This window comes from Ranitomeya variabilis, chromosome 2 (genome assembly GCF_051348905.1).
Source record: "Ranitomeya variabilis isolate aRanVar5 chromosome 2, aRanVar5.hap1, whole genome shotgun sequence".
Classification (NCBI taxonomy): domain Eukaryota; kingdom Metazoa; phylum Chordata; class Amphibia; order Anura; family Dendrobatidae; genus Ranitomeya; species Ranitomeya variabilis.
The window spans coordinates 688,743,076-688,758,496 of NC_135233.1; the positions used below are offsets into that span (position 1 = coordinate 688,743,076).

At 39.1% G+C, this 15,421-nt stretch overlaps 1 protein-coding gene across 2 annotated transcripts in view; it reads right to left on the reverse strand.

The window, feature by feature from the left end:
• Window positions 1–330: 330 nt before the first annotated feature.
• TMEM200A (transmembrane protein 200A) overlaps window positions 331–15,421 on the reverse strand; it is a 259,680-nt gene continuing 244,589 nt past the window's right edge. Inside the window, exon 3 of one of the 2 annotated variants that reach the window (XR_013222479.1) lies at window positions 331–3,836. Coding sequence is in view for 1 of the 2 variants with exons in the window: in XM_077292829.1 (XP_077148944.1) it covers window positions 2,363–3,820 (1,458 nt within the window). In the remaining variant the exon portion in view is untranslated. The remainder of the gene's footprint in view (window positions 3,837–15,421) is intronic. The other variant, XM_077292829.1, reaches the window with a different exon arrangement.

A 15,421-nucleotide genomic window follows, 5' to 3' on the forward strand; every position in this document is an offset into this window, starting at 1 on the left:
CTGAAGGAGAGTCTCCTCTCCTCCAGACCCTGGGAACCATACACTGGGAACTTCCGATTCCGATTTCCGATATCACAAAAATATTGGAACTCGGTATCGGAATTCCGATACAGCAAATATTGGCCGATACCCGATACTTGCGGTATCAGAATGCTCAACACTAGTCGCTATACCATGTGGGTCTTAATAAAATTCATATTTTTTCACTGTAAAAGACTATGGAGTGCTGCGTTCCTTTTTCTCTTTATCTGGATTGAGGCAAGCATTGGATGCTTTGTTGACGAGGCCTGTGCACCCGCTTATTGATATTGTGCTTTTCCATTTTTTTTTCATATCTTAAATTATAGCTATATCTTAAGTTGAAAGTATTTTAATTGGTCTATCTTTTATATTGGGATATTAGGAAAGAAGATAATGCTATGGATTAGATTTTCATAGTTGATCAGAGTGTACCTGACAATCATGATTTATTATATGATCATTATATTTTGTACACTACACTAATACAAATAAGAATAATTCCTGACAACATGATTTGAAATTTACTTTTCTTTGCAAATGCAGATAGTCAGTCACCAAATATAAACTTTTATAAAAGGGGCATATTAAATTAGAAAATGCTTTTAAAATTCTTCTTTCATGTTTGATGTAAGCTGCTGTGGATAGTCATGATTGCCAGGAATTTTTTAAATCATTATGTATATATTTTTTATGATAAAATGTCTTAAATATGTAAATATAATAATGCCATGTAAAATGGATTTTAAATAAATATATTTGATATTTGACAATACTTTAGTCTTTGTTTTGTCCAGTAGATCAATTTTAGATATTTCTTTCTTGCACTTTATCGAAAGCTAAACACTCTTTACATAGAACAATATCAGCAGCATATGTCAATATATGTTTAAAATACAAAAATGAGATAAATCATCATGAAATTACAATTATCATGTATTATTTCATATCAGGTAAACTTCATGATATCATACTTTTAAATTTGGTTAAAAAAAGGCAAAAAAAACCAGAAATCTTTAAAAATGAGTCCTCTTTTCTAAAGTATCACCAAAAGACTGAATTTTGCAATTTTTACATTTGGATACATGAACCTGAATACATAGCAGCCATAGAAAGTACTAACACATTTTAGACAGTATTCAATAAATTGTATAATTATTTACTGTGTGCCTTTGGTAAGACATTTGTCCATGTACAGTAAGATAAGATGATATTTATAAGATTCCATGGGAACATTTCTTTGGCTTACCCAAACTACTTGAACTTACTCACTTTATTGATTTATATGGTAAAAGATATTTGTAGAAAAAATATATACATCTACGCCAATAGAAAGGCTTGAATGTATGAATAATGATAAAAAAGAACACTTCATATAAATGGATATATACATATAAAAGGATTTGGTAATATTCACAAGCATACTGAACAAAGGGCCAGGGTTTATTGTAGGAATTTCTATTGACCTCATTCCCATATTTATTGTTATTCTGGCAAATAATCAATGGCAAATATCTTAAAAAACTTTCTGTAGATATCTATGTGCCCCAATAGAAAGATCATTATTGACTACTTGGGGAAAAGTTAAAGTGCAAACTTTTTAATGCATGCATCTAAGGCCCATGAAATGTTATTGGGGCTCATAACTGAGGCCTCAATGGGGTGTATTATTTTAGCAAGTAGTTTCTTTTTCGGCTACTGTCAGTGGCTTCCATTTGTAAAAATGAGAAGAAATGTAGGTTCTCAGCATTAGAAAAGGTGTATGAAGTGTTATGTATTAAAATTTTGTTTGACTTCATGCACCCATTTTCTATGCCAAAGTTTTGTAAACATTCTACGTGGGACTTAACCATATAATGTGACAGAGTAATAATTTATGGACTTTCAAAGTGTACCTCCAATTCAATTAATATACCCAATCTTTCATTGGGCATGAGGAATCACAGGATGTGCACTGGTAGACCAAACAGTCTTGATCATGAGTTATCTTAATCAGTATTATCTGGGCACTAAACTCTCAGGACGTTGTATGGTTGCCTCAGCACTTGCAACACCCAACACACACCTTGCGACTCTTCATACCTAATGTTCTATCAGGCAGAAGATTTTACTTCAGAGGGCACTGTATTATATTTCTATTCCCAGAGATTTAATAGCAGAGATTTATTCATACAAATAAATGGTAACATAAGACAACTAAAAGTAATAATAATGATGTCTAGATACTTCAAAGAAAAATGTTGTCCTCAATCTGACAACAACAAAAAAAGTTAAAATATCTTAACGTCTGTAAAAAGTTTCCCAAATTCCATTTTATACAGGAGAAAAAAAGAGCAGTTAAAATTCAAAACCTGGTTTCTGATGTACCTCTTTTAAGATTATTACTCAAGAACTCATCATGTTCAAAACTCAAATTATTGTGTGATCTTGAAATCATAAGAAGTTTCTCCTTGTTGGTGTAGTCCTTTTTTGTTGGTGGTCCTTGGGGTACAATTAACCTATCCATAGGGTCCTCTTTATTCTCAAGTTTCATGTATCCCTTGCTGTTACTACGATCAAGTCTAGGCCAACTTGGGTGTTTTCTTTGTTCTGCTTGAACATTCAGTGTAGAATGACCCCTATCTAAGTCTAAAGATTTGGAATGTGACGATAAAATATGTAAAGATGTGTTAGATCCAAATTGCTTTCTAGCTGCTCCTGGAGATAAAAGTTTTACATTATTAGTTGTTTGAGCTAAAGAATCACACCTTATTGGTTCCATAATAGAGAAACTTCGTGATAAAGGAGAATTAGTGGATTTATAGGGCCGATTTCCATCATCTGGCAGTGGAATAGCCAATGAATCCAATGATACATTTCTAGGTCTGCCACTATTGATTTCTAAGTCTTCAGTTATATTGTTAATATCTGGTTCATCAATGACACAGTTGTTCAATTTTATAACAGGCAGTGTAAAAGCATTAATTGATGATGACACTATAGATTTTGTTTCACATTTTTTGGAGCTAAGGCTTTTGTCTTCTCCGAATCTGTTGGAGTGGCCATGAAGACCAAACACAGAACCTGAGCGTTCCATAAGTAATGGAGGCAGAAGATTTGTAAAGCTTTTACTTTCTCTTGGGCTGCTATCTTCATCCTCAATAGAACTGCAACTTCTGTAGCTTCCAGGAAAGGATGCAATTGTGTTGGCAGCCAGTTTGGATGCACATGGGTTTTCAGAATGACGGTACTCTGTTTCTCCATACAAGCCCGAGTAAGCCCCATTGAGATGCTTTTGTTCTTTAATCCTCATGCTATGAATATCTATGACAGTTGAATATATATCTCTCATATGAATTACTTTAGTCTCTTTGTCTCGATTTTCATGTAGGATAGCATTTGCACAAATAAATATAAATATACCAATACCCATAGTAAAGGGGCCCAGCATTTTCATTTTCTCAGAATGCAGATGCTGTTCAAAAAATCTTACCATCATCCCAGTTTCCTTAAGTATTTGTGTTTTATTAACTTCTAATGTGAGCTCTGGTGTTAAAAATGTCTCCTTTTGAGGCCAGTAGCCAAGCACAGCCATTGCTATTCCTGCTACAGATATTAAGACCCCCAGCATAAGAAAAAAACCAGATGGAGAGTACAGACGAATTTTCCCTCTCACAATTACTACATCAGCTCTTGGGCGACGTCTTACAGGCTTCTTCTCTGGCGGTGGCGAAGTAGGCCGAGACAAAAGATGCTGTGATCTGGCTGAATCTTGCCTCTTTAAGGCTGCCAGTCCTGTTATAACTCCTCCAGTTGCTATCATAGTTCCGTTTTAGGTGCTGAAGAGAGATAGAGATAAAGCAAAGTTTACAAAAGGTGACAATATAGACAGTACACTACCTAATAGATAATCACATAAACAGTTTTTTTCATGCTTGTTAGAAATCATTGTAAACATAGCTTCTTTTATTGATAGCAGATAAAGGGTTGCTCGATGCAGATAACATTTTTGAGGAAAAAATCTCTACAGTTCTTAATGCAGATCCTTTTAGTCAAAGCTAGAAATGTAAGGGACAAGAAGCTGAAGATTTCACTTTATATATGTCTTTGCATCACAGCTTTCCATTACTTTTAAATCCACTTCTTGTTTTGTCTCAAATCACTGTGTGAAAAATAGACACAAAAGACTGCAATTTTCCAAACAAAATACTGTGAGAAACACACTATAGGGGAGTGAAGGAACTGATAGCGATGCTGAGGGCATGCTGTGTTAAGGAAGCAAGGAAAGAAAGGTATGGTGCCCAATACAGCATGTTGCAATCTGTTGAACTTGAATTGTACAGTAAACATTTGGTTGTTGAAGCAAACTGAGTGTCCCTTGATCTACTTACAGCAACTCCTGAAGATGGCGGCCTGGAGATGGTGAAGGTTTGTAGCCTACAAGTGAGTGTGGTCCACCCTTTACATGATAAAATATTGGGACTGGGACATAATTTGCATGTAAAGTGACAGGGTGCTATGGAGCTGCAGCTCGGTACAATGACAACCCATCATCGCCCCACGATCACGTGACAGGGGTGCCGAAGGGAAAGATTTGTGACACGCTTCCGGCTGGTGCGTGTTAGAGCCCACTGTTAGTAATTGACAGCAGGATTCAACAGGTTAACAGAAGCTTGTGGATAAATCATCGATCAAGCCCAGGGAAAGATGTGGGCTCAGCATAAGAGCTTGCGTCAAAGGCAAGGACACGACCTTTAATACAAATATAAATCATGAAGAGGGTTAAAGCTTTTAGCATAAACCATTTCTGTTCATTTCTTGACTCACAAAAGTTTTGAAGTAGCTTAGTAACTAACAAGCAACATCAAATCCATTGGCCAGCTGTAAAGCATATTTTTTTGTCTACAATCTTATAGCATGGACCTCACAGACTATCAAGGCAGCCTTAGTATGGCTCCATACAAAACAGATCCATGATATAGACATATGCATTATGCACCATACCAGGAGGATATTCACCCAGCTGTTTACTATGTAGCAAATACTCAAATCACCGATACGACAAAAAACAGTGAGTTTATTTAATAATTGAACATTTTGGCATTGTGACTCATACTTAGAAAAATGAAAATAAATTATTTTAATTAACTGAATGTATTTTTCTAGATTGAACAGCGGAAATGAATTATGGACCATTAAACATCTATCATGGCATCTTGATGTCTACTACCTGGCTGGCTATTCAATGTGTATTTAAACTTCCCCACTCTTGTCCAAAAATTATGTCAAGGGAAAGAAAAATTATCAATATTAAATTTCAGCGGCTATTTCTTTATATCCAAGATTGAGCAGCACTGAAGGCTCTGACCAAGGTTTGCTGATACAAGTGAAAGCAACTGCCTGGCTGAGGACTGCCTGGTAAGAATTTGCAGTATTATGTGATGCGTGATCAACGTTCCTTTTCATTTGCAATTTGGAATGACCCAACAGGAACCTTAACTAACAACTCCTAAACCTTTACTTTCATTATGCATTAAAATAGTGGGGTATAGCTAAACATTAAACATTCTGTCACTATATTGCCTAAGTGATTTTAATGTAATGTACAGGCGAGTGCCAAATATACTTGTTTCTAGCTATAGTCCCATCCCCTGATGACACCGCATCTGCAGTGAAACATGTTATGGGAATATGTGCTCTAGGAAAAACTGTCCTGTTTGCCCTACAATGTTGACACCCCAGGGTGTCTACATTATATTAGAATTTTTTAGGCAATATAAGGACAGAACGTTTCATGTTTTGTTTTACCTCACTATTTTAATCCATAATAAAAGTTAAGGTTTAGGACTTATTAGTGAAGGTTCCTGTTGGGTCATCCAAAATTGTAAATAATTGTTATATTTAACCGTCCTAAGCCCTTACAAGATCTCCACAATTTGCAAATCAACACAGTTATTTCTCATTTTCTCAGCAGCTCAAATTCAAAACGCAAATGATCGCAGACACCCCCTGCATTCTTGAGAATGGGTTTCAGGAACTCTGAGAACGGGGTTTGCTGAACTGTATTAAATGTAGCACATGCTTGACCTCTCCATTCATTGGCAATGTCACTGTTGGAAATAGTCAAGGACAGCTCTTGTCTTTCTTGCATAGTCCTATAGACAATTATTGAAGTAGAGACTTAACTGCAGCAATTAAGTGTAGTGCAATGAATTATGCCAGAATTTAATATGATGTATACGGAATGCAACTGGCCATCTACCACCTCCACTCTCTAATCAGCATGTCTGTTTATCTATTCTTCCCACAAGTATGTTTGCTACTACTACCCAACTTCCTTAACCTGTGATATTCCTTACTTCAACTGCTTGCACATACCTGGTATGTTTGCCACTGCTACCCAACTTTCCCAACCTATCCTGTATCCTGTACTTCTACTGCTTGTACTTACTTGTAATGTTTTGGAACTGATCACTGCAGTACCCCTCATCACTTTTATTTACTACCAGCTGTTTTAATCTACCTGTGATATATTCTGCACCTGTCTCAGCTTTAATCATTTGATAAAGATGAGCACAGACCCCTCCCCTCTGTTTCACACCTGAATACATTTGTAAGCAAACATACTGGCAAATTAAAGTCTGCATAGACTTTGTCTTCCCTGCATCTTCCAAGTGCAGAATTGAAGTTTACTACATTGATTAGACCAGAACTAAACCAGAAGGGAACTGAAGGTAACTGGATACACAGACAAGTAAACAATGTCTGTCTGATTTCACTCTTACCCCATAGTCCTTCACTTCCTACTAACACCCCCAATCACGACACGTAGTAATGAACTGATCATCTCTCACTTCATCCTCCCCATACATCTCACCACCTCCTCAGTACTGTTTCTCAACATACAATTCTATATCTCCAAACAAGGACAGTCACCACATGCCCTCTCCTGCTCCCACCTACATTTTCTCTGCTCCTCCTCACTGCTGGCGCTATCTCTCCGAATCCTGGTCCTTCTCACCACATCCCCACAGTCACTTCTACCTTCCATCTACAATCTATCACAAATTTCTGCAACCTTCCCAACCTTATACCCATTCAACCAGCCCTCGCTTCCCCATTCTTTCTAACAGGAGCTCTATTAAATGCTCGCTCTGTCTGCAACAAACTTTCACATATTCATGATCTTTTCATTACTAACATACTCTCCTTCCTTGGCATCACAGAAACCTGGCTCACCCCCACCACAGTCTCACCAGCTGCACTGTCCTATGGTGGATTCCATCTTTCTCACACACACTTCCTCAGCAAGAAGCATAATAGACAAGATGCTTTTCTCCTGTACGATAAATGCTCCTTCATCCCAATTTCACAGCCACCCTCCGTTAATCTTTCGTTTGAGGTGCACTTTGTGTGCAACTACTCCCCCTCCAACCTTCAACTGGCTGTCATTTACTGCCCCCCTCCTCACCCTGCCCAGGGCCATCCACCAACTTTTTTTACTACTTCACCCCCTGGCTACTTTATGCTAAAATCCCCACTATCAACATGGGTGACTTCAACAACCCTATTGACACTTCCCACTCAACTGTCTCTAAGCTTCTACTCTTCACTTCTTTATTCTGCCTGGCTTAATGGTCTGCAGCAACAACTCATAAAGATAGCCACACCCTGGACATCATCTCCACTCACCTCTGTTCGTTATCTAACTCATAATGATCTGGAGAATCTTAATGGCAGGTCAATTTTAGCATTTAGCGAACATGGTGAAATACCGTATTTTTCGGACTATAAGACGCACCGGACTATAAGGCGCACCCAGGTTTTAGAGGTGGAAAATAGGGAAAAAAATATTTGAAGCAAAAAAATTTGGTAAAATATTTAATAACATACTATTATATGTGGTGTTATTATATATAATAGTATGTTATTATGTTGGAAGCTGCGGGACCAATGTGGTCTCTGTGAAGTACTATATGAAGATGCTGGAGGGTGAGTATAAGAATGGGGGCACAGGGCTTATATTGAAAGCACCACTCCAGCACTGCAAAATAACACTGGAGTGCTGCTTTAAAATCCCATGGGAGAACTATAACTCCCAGCATGTCCTGCAGATCCTATGACATGCTGGGAGTTATAGTTCACTAAAGGAGTGGCAGAGTGCTTTATTATTTATCTTAATTGTGGCAGCCAGCCTGTAGTGAGGTAAAGCATCCCATGACTGCACACACAGAGCCCTCCCTCTTGTTGCCTTTCCACAGCACAGGTAATGGAAGCCAGCAGATTCTAGTGTTGGAGTCTGAAGGACCTGTGATGATGTCAAGAAGAGGGAGGGCTCTGTGCTGCCATGGGATGCTCCAGCCCGCCCACTTTTGACATCATCACAGGTCCTCCTTGTGCACACTGCACAGCACTCAGCGTCCAGCCCAGGAAGGTACCAGCGATCTCCTCTCCCCCGGACCCTGCTGCTGCTGCCTCCTCCTCCCCCGGACACACGGATCTCCCCAGCTGCTGCAGCAATCAGCGCTGAGTAATCCATGTGTGTCGCTGCTTAAGTGCAGTATTCAGTTGCTGCTCCCGGCTCACCGCTCAGCTGATAGGTGGGCGGGGAGTAGCTAGGGAATATCCACTGCACTTAATCATCCGGACCACATGGTTTCCCTAGCGCTGATTCCCTGGCAGTGGGGACATTTTTCTGCCTCCTGAAGTGGGATAACAGTGCGATCCCACTCGCTGCTGCCCCCCTCCCCACATGCTACATCCCTACCATAAGACGCACCCACACTTTCCTCCCAAATTTGGAGGAAAAAAGTGCGTCTTATGGTCAGAAAAATACGGTAAACCCCAACAACAACTGTGGAATTGCACTTTTCTGCAATTTCACCACACTTGAATTTTTTTCCCCATTTTCCAGTACGTGATATGTTGAAACCAATGGTGTCGTTAAACAGTACAACTTGTCCCTCAAAAAACAAGCCCTCACATGGCCATTTTGACCAAAAAGTAAAAAAAAATTAGTGATCAGGTTAATTCTTTTTTTTTTATATTGTTATGGCTTTATGAAGAAGGGTAGCAAAAAACGAGAACACATTAAGAGGTTAATGGGCTTTTCCTCAAATTTCAATTTATATTCTATGTAAGGTCGGGGATAACTTGCTTATCTCTGGGAACCCTACGATCTTTATCTCGATCCCACTGTTCTGCCACTAATCTGTGAGGGATCTCAGTGGTGAAAAAAAATCTAAACTTTGGTAAAAAAAAAAAAATTGGCATCATTTTTCAACACCTGTAGCATCTCACTTTTTTGTTATTTGTGGCTGGGTTAGGGCTTATTTTTTTAGCTCCAAGCTGGAGACCTCTGGTTGCCATGCCAACCCATCGGTGACCCATGATCATGTGACGGGTCACCAATGGGAGGGATTTCTGGAGCACTTGCCGGAAGTGTGAGTTATATGCTGCTGTCAAGAGATTGACAGCGGCATTTAATGGGTTAACAGCTGGGGTGGATCATGATTCCACCCGTGGCTGTTAAAGCCACATGTTAGCTGGTCAAAATAGCTGACATCGGCTGGGAAAGATATGGGCTCATTGCCAGAGCCCACATCAAAGGGAAGGAGTCCAACCTGGGCATATTATTATGCACAATGTTGGAAAGGGATGAAAGGGGTTCTCAAGTTTGCATGAAAGTGCACTGTTAGGATTCTCCAGTGCTGACAGTGAGACTCAGGAGTTATGAGATGCACATGGCCTCACTCAATTCATCTATTGAGTGAGACCACAAACATCTTGTCAGAATGTGGCTGGCAGTATGCATATCACATACATACAGTCACATGAGAACCCGCTCTCAATGCCAGTGTAAGGAGATGATCATATTGTCCACGTTCCCCTTTGAAGAACAAATATAATTTGATGTCATGGAATGTGAATTGTGTGATGCATTAATGATATTACTAATGTGTGTTGTTTGACAGTAGGGACAGTTAGAGTTAATGTGTGGGACTAGCTTAGAATTGGAGGAGCTAAGCTGAAGGGAAAGAGATAATTTCCTTTCAGAATGGCAGAAAAGGCCCAGTGGACATAAAGAAAAGACCTAAGGTCTAGTGTGAGCTGTGCCACATGACATAGGTGTCCCCAATAAGAGCAAGGAGACAGAGATAGAGAATAGCGAGACTCAGAGGAGAAAAGTAGAAGAGAAGTGACTGAATGAATAGAGATTGGTCATAGGTCAGGACGCATGGCAGTACTGCCTAGAATTTATAACTCAGAGAGGTAACAGGCCGAAATGGGACAGAGTATGTAAGATGAAGTGAGCGCTATGGATGGGAGTTTCATTGCAGAGATAAGAACTGGCCATACTGGCAAAATAGCTCCCCTAACTGAAAAAGGATGTGGAATTTCGGATTGAGCATAGGACTCTTATAAACTGGAATGTACTACTGAGCTGTGTGGTGGTGAAGTGAAGAGGAACAATAAACAACAAATAAAGATAACAACAATAAACAATAAAGATAGAGAATAAGAGAGTAAAGCGGGAGGAAATGAAACTGTGGAAAATGTTCTGTATTGTGACGGAAACATTCAGTAAGTTGTGTACCCGCAATCTGCAGTATATATTCCCTATCAAATTCCTGATAAGTTAAAAGTTAGGGTTGGGGTCCACACACAACCAGGACCCCAACCTTCATGTAACATGCCAGAGAGTAAGAGAAAAGTACCTCACACATGGCTATCTCCCCAGACCATGTTACACCAGAACCGGAGAATCCTGTGTGGACTGTGAACGATGTGAAGATTCACAATTCTACAGTTACTTTCATGCCAAACCTGAATAACCCCTTTAATTACCCTACCTGATGTTCTGATTTATTCACAAGGCCAAACATTTAACCGACACCCTTTAAACCAGAGTATGAGCTATAAATTCAGATTTTGAGGCTAAATACAATGACACATAGTATATATTTATATTCATGTATGCATACCTATGGAATGATGGATGGTGTCAGAATTGATCAGAATGTCTATTCATACAGTGTGCTCAGCACAGTGAGAAGCATGAGGCAAAGCCTTAAACCTGCCAATGTCATTCTTCCAGACTGCCTTTGTTGCTTCACATTCAGCTATACCCAGACAGAAGTTATAAGATATTTTCCTTTATCAATTGTCATTAAGGAATGTGTAAACAACTCATAGTTTTGTTTGGTGAAGCTTAAGAGCATGCTCCATGTCGAGATTGTCACAACCTTCAGTTGCTGGTGCTGGGGACCACACAATAGCAGCTTTCACTTTTTTTACGCTTTAATGTTAGCTATTCCTCAACCCCCGTTGTTATAAGTAAAAGCTCAACAACCAACATTGTCATTCTAGCTACCTGTCTATTCACTTTATTTTACATGTCAGGTAGCAATGAAATATTGATGCTTTATCATCACATGCCAGGAAAAGTGAAAATAAGAAATAAGGTTTGTGATGATTTTCTATCATTGTACTTTTTATGTTCATTTTTCTACTGTGCACATTTAAAATTCCAAATTTGTTAGCCAAGCTATATTTAAGGCACGTTATGTTTCATGCACACAAAAAGCCATGTGCAAATGCAGCGTCACCAAGTCAGGGTCGAATACCAAAAGGTGTATGGGTATTAGGCAGCTGTTCAGTTTGTGATATCTAGATTTTGGATATCTATATGTTGCAGACATGCCAACTGACAGCAGTAAAGTATTCTGGCTGCCTCAGCATTGTATGTTGGACTTGCAGAGAAATTCTCTAGAGTCTATAGATCTTCAAGAATTCTTTAAAGGGAACCTGTCACCCCCAAAATCGAAGGTGAGCTAAGCCCACCAGCATCAGGGGCCACCGATGTATCCTAAAAGATGAGAAAAAGAGGTTAGATTATACTCACCCGGGGGCGGTTCCGGTCTCGGTCCGGTCCGATGGGTGTTGCGATCCGGTCTGGGGCCTCCTATCTTCTTACGATGACATCCTCTTCTTGTATTCATGCTGCGGCTCCGGCGCAGGCGTACTTTGTCTGCCCTGTTGAGGGCAGAACAAAGTACTGCACAGCACAGGCGCCGGGCCTCTCTGACCTTTCCTGGCACCTGTATGTATACAGTATATATAATGTGTGTGTATTGGTGGTAAAAGTTGTGTAATGTGTATATTTGTTTGTGTAATATGAATACATGCGTATGTTTGAGTATGTAATGTGAGCATGTGTAATGGGTATATAGAAAGTTGTATTGGTCGAGAAAAAAACTAGAGTAAAAATATAAAAAAGTTATATCCAACTAAACTAAACCATGGTAAAAAGGCAAAATAATGACTTTTCAGACAGGGCCAAAGTACCCAAGAGCTGGTTTATGCTTTATATCATGTAAATGAAAGCCATTTCAAAAAGATTTTGATCATGGTGACTAGTGTTGAGCGATACTTCCAATACTCAAAGGTATCGGTATCGGATGGTATCGGCCGATATCCAAAAAATATCAGATATCGCCGATACCGATACCCGATACCAATGCAAGTCAATGGGACACAAGTATCGGAAGGTATCTGTTATGATCCGGTGACCTTGGAGCCGCATGAAAACTTTCTCTGGAGTCGGTGGAACCTGTACTGACCGCAAATCCTGAACTAGCACCGCAACTAAAAGTAGCCGTGGGGTGTGCCTAACAAACCCTAGACACCTCGACACAGCCGGAGGACTAAATACCCCTATAGATGGAAATAGGAATGCTATCTTGCCTCAGAGCAGACCCCCAAAGGATAGGCAGCCCCCCACGAATAATGACTGTGAGTAGGAGAAGAATAGACACACGCAGGTAGAAAACAGGATTTAGCAAAAGAGGCCATTCTAGCTAAATAGGAAAGGATAGGACAGATTACTAGGCAGTCAGTATTAAAACCCTTCCAAAAATATCCACAACAGATAATACAAAAAGTTCCACAATCTAACTAAAGACATGGAATGTATATCTGCCACTCCAGAGAATCCAGCAAGACTGAGAAAATGCTGACACAATCTAAGCTGGACAAGAAAACACAAAGAATAGCACTGAATTGTGAAGCACACAGCATGTGTGCCACAGGAAAAAAAAAACAGACACTTATCTTTGCTGATTTGGCAGAATGACAGGAGGAACCAGGCAGAGGTCCAACACCTCCCAACAACAATTGACAACTGGCAAGGACTAATGAATCCTGCACACCTAAATACCCCAGTCAGAACTGCAATCAGCAGACACACCTGACCAGGACTGCAACCCAGGGACAACTGCATTACCACCTACTACCACCGGAGGGAACCCAAAAGCAGAATTCACAACAGGTATCCTGGATGGTTCCCAGGGTCTGAAAGAGAAGAAAATCTCCTTCAGGCCCTGGGATCCATAGTCATGTAAAAAAATAAAGAATTAAAATAAAAAATATGGATATACTCACCCGTCCGGCGGCCCCTGGACCTTACCGATGTAACCGGCAGCCTCCGTTCCTAAGAATGAGGAGTTTAGGACCTTCGATGACATCGCGGCTTGTGATTGGTCACGTGACCGCTCATGTGACCGCTCACGCGACCAATCACAAGCCGCGACGTCATCGCAGGTCCTAAACTCCTCATTCTCAGGAACGGAGGCTGCCAGTTACATCGGTAAGGTCCAGGGGCCGCCGGACGGGTGAGTATATCCATATTTTTTATTTTAATTCTTTATTTTTTACATGAATATGGATCCCAGGGCCTGAAGGAGAGTCTCCTCTCCTCCAGACCCTGGGAACCATACACTGGGAACTTCCGATTCCGATTTCCGATATCACAAAAATATCAGAACTCGGTATCGGAATTCCGATACAGCAAATATCGGCCGATACCCGATACTTGCGGTATCGGAATGCTCAACACTAATGGTGACACATTGATGGTAAAAACAGAAACAATGACCATACACTGGTGAAAAACACTGAAGACATCAATATTATTTTTCAAGTATGGGTTTAAACACAGACGTTTAAAAACAGGCCGGGAAAATCCTTTATCTCACAAAAAGATTCAGTTGCGATCCTGCGATGTAAAGTCTGTATCTCTTTTGCATTTTCCCTGCCCAGGAGCTGTGGTAGGTTCAGACCATGTCCCTGTACGGTCAGACACAGCCATTACACAGTATACAGCAGGGGCACATTTATAAGATTATCTCAGCACAGGAACATTTTATTTAAACACATCCACTTGTGGAAGTTACTATTATTCCAAAACTTATTTATTAAAATTAACTTTTGTTCGTGGGAAAACCCCTTTAAGGATTATAGTTCAATAAGATTACCTTTTTTGATCTTTCATTATACTGATTTAGCCCCTACTCTATTAGGAAATCTCTTAACTCTTTACTTCAGTTGCCTCTTAATCAACTACATTTCTATAATCATACATCCAACAAGCCTGAAAATCTAATAAACGACAACATATTTTTAAATTTAAATGCTGGGCCATTTAGAAAATTATTCAAATTAAAAAAAAGTAAAAGTTATAAGTGAATTTGTATCAATATTTTGTTTTACATTTTTTTATTCAAAGACTTTTACTCTCACATTTAAGATTTACATTCTAATACATCAGTGAGTGATAATACAGAATATTTGGTCATCTGGGACTTATAAGGTCTCATTGCCAGATTAAATTAATTTTGCTATATATTTGTGGAAATAATGCAAGAAAGAAAACTTAATAAACTTAATCCTATTTTGATTTCTACACAAAATATTTACAGATTACTATTTCCTTTGCCAATGCAACATAATGTGCATTTCCAATAACACCTACACAGATTATTTAAGCAGATGTGTTGGTAGCGAGTATGGAAGATTATTTATAAAATACAAGTAGTCATGACTATTTTATTGTATTTTCTATTCTCTAAATGCTAGAGATATACATTATAGCTTTTAATAAAGGGTGCTATTTTCATCTAAATCTTTGAACTGATTGCTAGATTCCTCGTGTTCTGTACTGCATTTCTTCAAAACTAGTATAACAAAGGAACTTGGGATTTCATAAGTCTCAGAATTAATTTAATTATAAAAACAAAAAAATTAGAGCTGGCTTTTGACCTAGACGTCGACTTTATTAAGACAAGGATCTGCAGAAATAAATCATAATCTAAATAGTTACTGTATTATTTTCACCTTTGCAGATAAGAAGAATTATTCAGGAGAGTTCCAAACCTGCAGACCAACACATTAATTTGTTTGTGGATGATGTCTAAAGGCCTGTTTGCACATAACAATTACAGCAAGTAATAAGACAATTTATTAGAAGCTTCAGAGGCATTTTCATCAAAGCAAATATACTAGATATACTGTTTTTTTTTTTTATCAAAAGCAATCCTAGTGTCAAATATATGCACTATCGAACCCAGACAAGTGCGAGAATGTT